This window comes from Myotis myotis, unplaced genomic scaffold (assembly GCF_014108235.1).
Source record: "Myotis myotis isolate mMyoMyo1 unplaced genomic scaffold, mMyoMyo1.p scaffold_m19_p_12, whole genome shotgun sequence".
NCBI lineage: Eukaryota > Metazoa > Chordata > Mammalia > Chiroptera > Vespertilionidae > Myotis > Myotis myotis.
The window spans coordinates 16,277,840-16,286,831 of record NW_023416316.1 but is presented as its reverse complement, the minus strand read 5'-3'; the positions used below and the strand labels follow the sequence as shown (position 1 = coordinate 16,286,831).

The following is an 8,992-nucleotide window of genomic DNA, read 5'->3' as shown; positions in this document are numbered from 1 at the left end:
AGGAGGGTGTCTACTGATGATTTAAAACCCCGTGTTTCTTTACTCTTTTAGTAGGTGTTTGAATTCCTCACCTTGTTCGAGGTGTAGGACTGTGCTAGAGTGAAAAAAGCGATGCTCCTTAGGGTTGGAGTTGTGTGTTTTAAAAGCAGCTGCTGGCCTCTTGTTGCCTTGGGTACAAGGTGAAGCAGCTAAGATGACAACTCAGGAAAGAAACTTCCAGAGACATCAGAATAATCAGCTACTCACTAGTAGAAGGCCGACATTTACTGAAGGGACACTTTTAATGCTCAAAAGTTACATCAAGCAGCCCTAAATTCCACTGCCTACACAAGTCTCAAAATGCCCCTCAAGCGCTGGCCTGTGTGGTACAATGGTTGGAGCATCATCCTGTGCATTGCAAGGTTGTGGGTTCGATTCCTGGTTGGGGCACACCAAGGTTTCTCTCGCTTGCACGCTCTCCCCCCTTCTGTCTCTAAAAATTTTAAAAAGAAAAAAAAAAGCCCATGAAAATCTCTCTCTACAAACCTGCTGGTGAATCAGGAGAGTTCTAAAAATGGGCATAAGGAAGTGAAATAATTTTCTATGGAACATTGTTTCACACATGATAGTCGATGTGTTTTCCTGTTTCTTATGAATTATTTTAGAAAACAAAAGGTATAATTGCTGTTTTCATGTAACATGGGCAGAAACACCTTCCGGTTTCGTTGTTTTTATGGAGAAGAGTGATTTTTAGCCCCTTTGCTGGAAAGATAACCCGCCGTTAGAAGGTACAGGGCAGAGGAGCGAGGAACTGCAGGTGACAGCGGGGAAGCGTGCAGCGTGCAGGCCGCGGGCGCAGCGCCGTCCTCCTGTGTGTGGAACGCGGAGGCGCTGGGGTTCCCGGCAGTTCCGACCCAACTGTCGCTATCGCTTACCTGGCTCCTCCCCGCGGGGATCGGGGTCCGGGAGCGGCCGCCGGGCGAGGGTGCAGCGGCTGGGCGAGGCCGGGCGGCGGGGCGGGCCAGCGGCTTCCCCGCCCCGGGGCGGCCCCCGCTCCCGGCCCGGCCCGGCCCCCCGCTCAGCCGCGCCGCTCACCGGACCGCTCCGCCCGCCGCCATGTCCTCCGGGGCCAGCGTGTACGCCCTGCAGCGCTTGGTGGAGCAGCTCAAGCTGGAGGCCGGCGTGGAGAGGATCAAGGTGCGGCGCCGGCGCCCTCTTCTCGGGGCGCAGCACGGAGGACGTGTGGGGCCGCGGGCGGGCGGCCGCCGAGCCGGGCGCGGGGCGCGGGGCCGGGGCCGGGGCCGGGGCCGGGGCGAGGCCGCGCGGGGCGGGGCGGCGGGGAGGACGGCGGGCTGGCCCGGCTCGCGGCTGGGCCCGCAGGGATGGGAGCCCCGCGCCGGGCCGAGCGGGACCCAGCGCCCGGGGCGGCGGGGACGTGGGCCCGAGGGGAGGGCCAGGAGGCCGGCCGGCCAGACGGGCTTGCGGTGTCCGCGGGGGCGCGCGGGGAGGGGACCGAGCGCCCCTCGGCGTTTCCCCGTCGGGGCGCGAGGATGAGGCCGGAGATGCGGGGGCGGCGAATGAATGGACGGCCTGGGTGATGGGCTGAGAGCGGAGGCGCTGCCCAGGGCTCCGGCGTCGTGACGCGGGGATGGCGCGGCCGCTGGCTGCCGCCCCGGGAGGGAGCGCGGGGAGGGACGGAGGGGGCGGCGAGGTCCGGTTTGGGTCCGGGGGCTTCGCGGCGACGTCCCGAAGGCCTTTGGCTCCCTGGGCCGAAGCGCAGAGGCCGAGGCTGAAGGAGGCATTGGAAGATACGGGGGCGGGAAGGGCGTGTTGGTGGGAGGCCGGCATGGAGCCGGCACCTGCAGACGGGAGGCCGAGAGCAGAGCCGGAGGAAGCCCGGGGCGAGCCCCGCGTCCAGAGGGGGTCCAGTCCGCGGGCGAAGGCATCTGCTGTGTGACAGCGGTGTAGGCAGCGTCCTCTGCAGACCTCCAGGCCGCGTCTCCGGATCCGGCACTATCCCAGGTCCTGAGCACCCGGCGACTCTGGGGGCGAAGATACACAGGAAACATTGACCATAAGATAATGTCAGGCAGTAAGTGATGTGAAGCGCATAAAGCAGGGGAAAGAGGCGTATGGCATGCCGAAGGGGTTTCGGGAGGCGGAGGCGCAGAGTCTGGATTGTAATACGGTAGGCACACTTAAAGAGAAGTCTGGTTTTCGAGAGGAAACACCTTTTTCTTTTTCTTTTTTTAAAGTAGGAAACAAAAAGCCATTCTTTTGAGTTGAGCAAAGGAACAAATGGAGAAGGAGATTTGGAGGGAGAGGAGACGGGGGGGGGGGGGGTGCTGGGATTGCGGGGGACCTTTTGAGACAGGAAGAAAGGAGGGGTGGGGATATGTATACAGATAGATGTTTCTAGGTAGGGACTTGAGGACTTGTATGGTAACAGTTTTCTTTGGGGCAGAGGAAAGGGAGCCAGTGGAACCCCCAGAGCGAGGGTGGGGCGAGGGTGCCTGGAGGGATGGGGGGGGTGCGGGGAGTGTCTCTCTTACCAGGCACATCCCTAGACACCTCGTGATGTTGGAGACCCGGCTGCTGTGAGTGGAGACTCCTTGCACCCTTTATGATTTCTCTCACGCGGCAGCATTTGGCCACCCAGGGGTCTGAGTGCCCGCCTGAAGGGTGGTTGATCCAAGTAAGTGGGTTAGCAGGGAAGATATGCCAGAAAGATGGAAGTGGGTGTGGAGGGCAAGGGGCTTGAGGGTCCAACCGCCCAGAAGGAGGCTAAGCCTGGGCTGGATAGAGAGGGAACAGGGCGAACCTCCTGGTGTTGGGCTGGAGGGAGAGGGAGCTGGCGTTCTCTCTGAGAGCCAAGAGCAGGTGTAGCCTGGGGAGGAAGCGGCGCCCTCGCCCTCGATGGGTAGGAGAAATTGTGATCAGACAGCAGGATGCTGGAGTGTAACATTTCCGTTGTGGATCAGGTAACAGGCCTTGGCTGTGACTGCTGGCATGGAGGAGGAGGTTGAGGAGAGGAGGTCGGGGAGCTGAAACGAGGGTTGTAGCAAGTGTTCGGGAGGATGCAGAGACCTGAGGCGGAGAGGGAAACAGCCAGATGCCTACGCTGTGAGGAAGCTGGGGACCCATTCTTATCTACGTTAATAAAAATAATTATGGGAGATGAAACCGAGATCTAGGGAATTTGAGAGAATTGTTCAAGGCACACAGATAATACACTTAGCTGAGGATGTGCTCAGGGTAGCAGACCTGGGGTGCTTGGCGGCTTCTCACAGGCAGCACTTTAGGGAGTCACAGCAATCCAAGGTCTGGCCTCCTCATCTCGGGGCTCGATGAACGTGCTCAGCGCACCCAGAGATGTCTTCTCCTCAACAGACTTGCTAGCTGGTCAATAACCAGGGCACCACCTGTTTAGTTTCCCTTCCTAGTGACTGGAATGCTCCATATCCATCCCAGCACCCCTTCTTTGCTTTGGAGAAGCCTCTCAGACGTTGCTGGGTGAGCATGGGCGGAAACCAAGGGAGGTTGTGTAACCTGGGTGGGCATTATCCCACCTCCAGCAGCAGGCCACAGCTCCCCAGAGTTTGGGCTTGAGTCCTCCCAATCTAAAGTGCTAGGCATCGGTTCGCAACCTGTGGGTCGCGACCCCTTTGGCGCTCGAACGACCCTTTCACAGGGGTCTCCTAAGACCATCCTGCATATCAGATATTTACATGACGATTCATAACAGTAGCAACATGACAGTTATGAAGTAGCAACGACAATAATTTTATGGTTGGGCCACAGCATGAGGAGCTGTATTGAAAGGGCCAGAAGGTTGAGAACCACGGCGCTAGAGGAATGCTGTCCACTCTTACTCTTATTTTCTCTGCGTGTCCTCTCACCTTCACTTTTTGACCATGTTGTTAGGCAGGGGTTCAGCTAGTCCCATTTTCCAAGGGGCCCTGGGAGGTAGTCTCCTTCCACTCATGTGTGGGGTCCACCTGTTCCCTTTGACACAGAGGTAGCAAGCATGAGCACAATTGGTTCCAAATGTCTTTTGAATTAATAACTGTTCTATATAACCATGAACTCCAATTATAATTAATGTGAAATGATAAAACTTCTATTGAGGGAAAAGTAAACTTAAACATTATTCTGACAGTGTTTTGTGTTTAGGTTTATGTAACAAATGATTATTACATGAATGAAACCAAAATTCCTAAAAGCATTCTAGAAACGAGATTGTAACTGTAACATGAGTTGATTTTCCAGTTATTTGGAAGCTTGGTAAATTAACACAGAGTGGTAGTAATTCTTGAACAGCAATTAGAATAATTTCTGTACAATATAGGTGAGTTTTTACACAAAGCACCTTTCAATGCAAGAAAAATGGGAAGTGCCTGGCCTGTGGGTCTCAGTGATTGAGCCTCGACCCATGAACCAAGAGATCAAGGTTTGATTCCGGTCAGGGCAGATGCCCTAGTTGCGGGCTCAATCCCCAGTAAGGAGCATGCAGGAGGCAGCTGATCAATGATTCTCTCTCATCATTGATGTTTCTATCTCTCTCCCTCTCTCTGAAATGAATAAACACATATTTTTAAAAATGAAAAGGAAAATGGGAAGTGAAGAAAGCCTTCAAATATGCATCAAATGGAAGATAAGAAAAAAGGCAGAATAACATGGAACCAATGCTGTGATTTAAAACATTAACTCAACGATTCTTAGGTCAGCAGTTTAAGCTGGGTTCAGCTGTATAGTTCTGATCTTTGGTGCGCCCAACTGTGCATCTGCAGTCAAATGGAGGGTTGGCTGGTGGCTGGGTGATATGGGGTGGCTTCACTCACGTAGCTGGGGGTTGGCAGGCAGGGGGCTGGGGGCTAGCTTTCTGCTGCTCTTCCACAAGGTCTCGGATCATCTGGCTTGGTGGTATTAGATGGTGATTTTAGGATTCTAATCACAGCAAGAGAGAGAAAGAACTGCAAAGGCTCTTCTAGCCAAGGCTTGAAACTTGCCCATTATTTCTACTACATTCTCCTGGTCAAAGCAAGTCACCAAACAAGCTCAGATTCGAGAAGTGGCTAAGCAGGCTCCAGCTTTTGATGGGAGGAGTTGCAAAATACTGTGACTTTTCTGCAGTCTGCCACATATATATTGCTAATGGTGTGGCAGCACTATTCTGAGTGCTTTGCCTGCATTAACTCAACCATCACATCAATCCCATGAAGTGGGTACTGTTACTAAATACAGTTCACCGATGAGAAAACAAGTACTGAGAAACTAAGAGACCGGCCCATGTCCGTACAGGTAGTGGCACAGCTGAATCTGAGCCCAGGCAGTCTGGTTCCAGAGGCTGCCCTGTTCACCAACAAGCTGTCCTGGCCCCGAGCGAGGCGGGAGAACTTGTTCTGAGCACACCGGATAAAACTCCAGCCTGTGTACATTCAACAGTGTGCTCACTGGGCAAACAGGGATACATCCATGCATACTTTATGAGTGAAAATGTGTAAAGGAAACACTAGCATGAGCTATTTCTTTACCAATTTAGTCTCAGAACTAGGATACTAAATGCATCAGAGACGCTGCTTTTTCTTTTGTTGAATAAGCAACCAAAAATATCCTGAATCAGAGTTCATAGCAATTGTAACCTTTCCTCTTTGGAGTTCAGTTATTAGAACTTTCAGCAAAAAGGAAGACTTCCGGCAGCCACAGAAAGTGTGGTCAGGCTGCAGGCGCGATTTTCAGAATGTCGAAGGAAGGGCTGCCCGGTGGGTCTGGCTGGGGGCGGCATGTCAAGCTGCAGTCCTTTGTTTTCAGGTCTCCCAGGCGGCTGCCGAGCTTCAGCAGTACTGCATGCAGAATGCCTGCAAGGATGCCCTGCTGGTCGGAGTTCCAGCGGGCAGCAACCCCTTCCGGGAGCCCAGGTCCTGTGCTTTACTCTGAAGACTGGTGAGTCTTGATCCACCGTGCCGGCCTGGGGCCATGCCACTATCACAGGGCTTCCCAGAGGATTTGGGCAACTGTGTTTTGAATATCTAGTATTCTTGGGGGAATTAAAAAGGAAAGCATTCTTTTGAACATACAAAAAAGTACACAAATAGTGTGGGAAAGTGTTTCCTTTTAAAAGAAGAGTAATGATGAAAGGAAAAAGAACCTCTGACAATATCTTTTAACTAAGATAGGTTCATTTTTGGTTTTTTGTTTTTTACTTGACCTTCAGCATGAATTTGGTTTAATGTTCATGGGAACCAAGACAGGAAAAATGGATACAGTGCAATAACCAGCTATCTCCGAGAATAAATCCTGTCTCTGAGTTGCACAACTATCCCTGAAGGGTGACTCTAATCTCTATTTACCCTGCCTGTGCATTGCATCTAATTAAGAGAGTCTCAATCCTCTTGGGCACTAACTCATAAGATGTTAATATCTTCATGTACTTGAGCTCTCTGACCGAGTTAGCTGGTGGTCATTGCTTGACCTTAATCCTACTCTCTCTGTCCTTACACCATCCCAGAGTTGTCATTTGCTGCTTGGTGCTGTCAACCCACTTGCTGCTCTTGGGACAAAGGACTCCCCAGAGGAAGAGAGTTGTTCCTACTACCAGCTGTGATGTCTTTCAAAGGCTTCAGAATATATCTCTGTCTCACTTATTTAATATTTTATTGGTTTCAGAGAGGAAGGGAGGAGGAGAGAGAAATATCAATGATGGGAGAGAATCATTGGTTGGCTGTCTCCTGCAGGCCCCCTACTGGGGATCAAGCCCATAACCCAGGCATGTGCCCTGACTAGGAATTGAACAGTGACCTCCTGGTTCATAGGCTGACGCTTAACCACTGAGCCAAACTGGCCAGGCTATCTCTGTGTTTTAATGGAGGAAGCTTTAATGTAGCTACTGGGGGAAAGTGTGAGTCTGGTTAAAAGAGCTTTAAAAGCCAATTATTGAAATGAAAATCTCTCTTTGGTGGCATATTAGAAATGTCATGGGTTCTAATGCATTATGTGGGGTCTAATTCACATTTTCCCTTTTTTCTTTTTTTGGAAGAGTTCAGTGAGTAGATTATTAGAGTCTTTTGGGGCCAACAAATTTTGTGTTTGAATGGGTTTTCATGCAGTAAATAATCATCTTAGGTCCGTTTTCATACATATAAAGGAAATTATGCATATTAAAAAGAAGTAGTCATACTATCAGGTACTGTTGTACCTTTTAATAAAAAATGCCCACATTTTTGGTATTAAAGTAGTAGTTACATGCTGGCATGGCATTTTTCTTTTTACAGAGCACTTTCATGGGTGCTATTCCTTCAGTGGCGTGGTTTGAATGGGTTTTTTAAATTAACTTGTTACTCTCTGCTTTGAGAATACTAAAGTGTCCTATGAAATGCTGACTGTTAATTTCATGTGTAAATCTTACTAAAGTGAAAATGAACCAAATTCTCTTTCCATTAGGAAAGAAGTTCGCTAAGGAAGCCTTCAGGCACAAAGTGATGAATGACTGCCTCCAAGTCTCACGAAAACATTTTTCTCTAACCAAATGACATATTCAGACCTTCCCTGTGGCCTGGTCCTATAGCCAAAATTCTACAGAAATTGATGAGTTTCAACTCAAATTAGGAAACTGGGTGAAGGAGAAGACTTTTAAATAATAATGGCCTAGTTTGTTTGGTGAAGTGCTTTATACTTAAGACAAAAACCCTACCACCAAATATACAAAAATGCACCTCTTTCATAAGTGAATTATTGGTGTTTCTAGACCTGAAATATTATGTATGTTTTATTTACTAGATGTTTACATTTTGGGAAGGAAAACATTTTTATTAAAAAATTGAATACTTGTAATTTGTTGTTCCTAAGATTTTTACACCATAACAAAATGTGTCCTTTTCTCATGAATTTATAATTTCAAAATGAAGGCAAGACAGTTAAAAGTGGGGGAAAGAACAGACTTTATTAATCAAGTGATGTCTTGATTTTTGTGAGAAGATTGTTTTATTTTAACACTAAATATGGAAGCTGTTTCTTAGCAAACTTGTTTGGAAAGATTAATGTGTTGTATATTAGATCTCCCCGTTTTGTGTATGCCACAGATCTGATCTTTGTCTTCTTAAGTTCCTCGACTTCATAGTTGTGGTTATACTTAAAAAAAAACCACTACATTATCTCATAGCTTTCAAATGTTTAAAATGTGACTTACAGAACACTGCAAATGATTAAAAGCAAAGCAATGTGAAAATCTTACAAGCTAAATGGATTCTTAATGTCATAAGTGTTTTACTTTGATGATGTGCCTTTCATTTGAGACACTAAAATGGATACTTTGTGTTTGTAATAATTTTTGAAGAGCTTGGAAATAAAGTTTCTGCTTAACTCATTATTTTCTATGACAGCAACGTTTGGTGTCTGATTTTGTTTTAAGGTTTCACAGATTTCTGTTTGCTTGTGAGATTGAATGCTGGAAGTGGGAGATACAAAGTTTTGTTATAAGTACTTGTAGAAGTTTATAAATCGTATATGTATAACATACAGAAATATCTCAATTGTTGGCATTTGCTCTTGAAATAACTATGTGTAAAACCATAAGTAAATAAATGAAAATATTTTTTGAGCGTAAGTATTGTTACAATAGAGAAAACAGAAACCATTAGGTGGGTACTCCCTTAAGTTCTGGCCACTAAACTTCCAAATCTAAGCAATCTGAATGCCTTTCATTCGATCATAGTTCAGGTGTCCCTTTCTAGTTCTTATATGTATTCTCTGGATCTGATTCACCTTCTCTGAAATGTCACACTGTCAATTATCCTTTCTCTCCCTTATCTTCAGCTTCTCTATTGGATCTTTTCTATCATCATTTAAACATGTTCCATTCTCTATCTTAATGATAACAAGCATTTTTAAAAATCTCCATTAACAAATAAATTTCGGTTTACAAGACGAATAAGTCCTAGAGATCTGCTTACAGCCTAGTGCCTATAATTAACAATACTCTATTGTATACTTAAAAATTTGCTAACAATGCAGATTT

The 8,992-nt window shown here is 47.8% G+C and overlaps 1 protein-coding gene across 1 annotated transcript; it reads left to right on the top strand.

Annotated features, from left to right (window-relative positions):
• The first annotated feature begins 1,020 nt into the window (after positions 1 to 1,020).
• GNG10 (G protein subunit gamma 10) lies at positions 1,021 to 8,356 on the top strand. Its single transcript, XM_036330023.1, has 3 exons — positions 1,021 to 1,176; positions 5,791 to 5,922; positions 7,420 to 8,356. The coding sequence occupies exons 1-2, from the start codon at positions 1,096 to 1,098 to the stop codon at positions 5,914 to 5,916; spliced, it is 207 nt and encodes a 68-aa protein (XP_036185916.1). The 5' UTR covers positions 1,021 to 1,095; the 3' UTR covers positions 5,917 to 5,922; positions 7,420 to 8,356.
• The last annotated feature ends 636 nt before the right edge of the window (positions 8,357 to 8,992 follow it).

Coding starts and splice junctions, on each gene's coding strand:
- GNG10 (XM_036330023.1), top strand. CDS start 1,096: ATGTCCTCCGGGGCCAGCGTGTACGCCCTGCAGCGCTTGGTGGAGCAG. Junction 1,177..5,790: donor CCGGCGTGGAGAGGATCAAG/GTGCGGCGCCGG, acceptor CTTTGTTTTCAG/GTCTCCCAGGCGGCTGCCGA.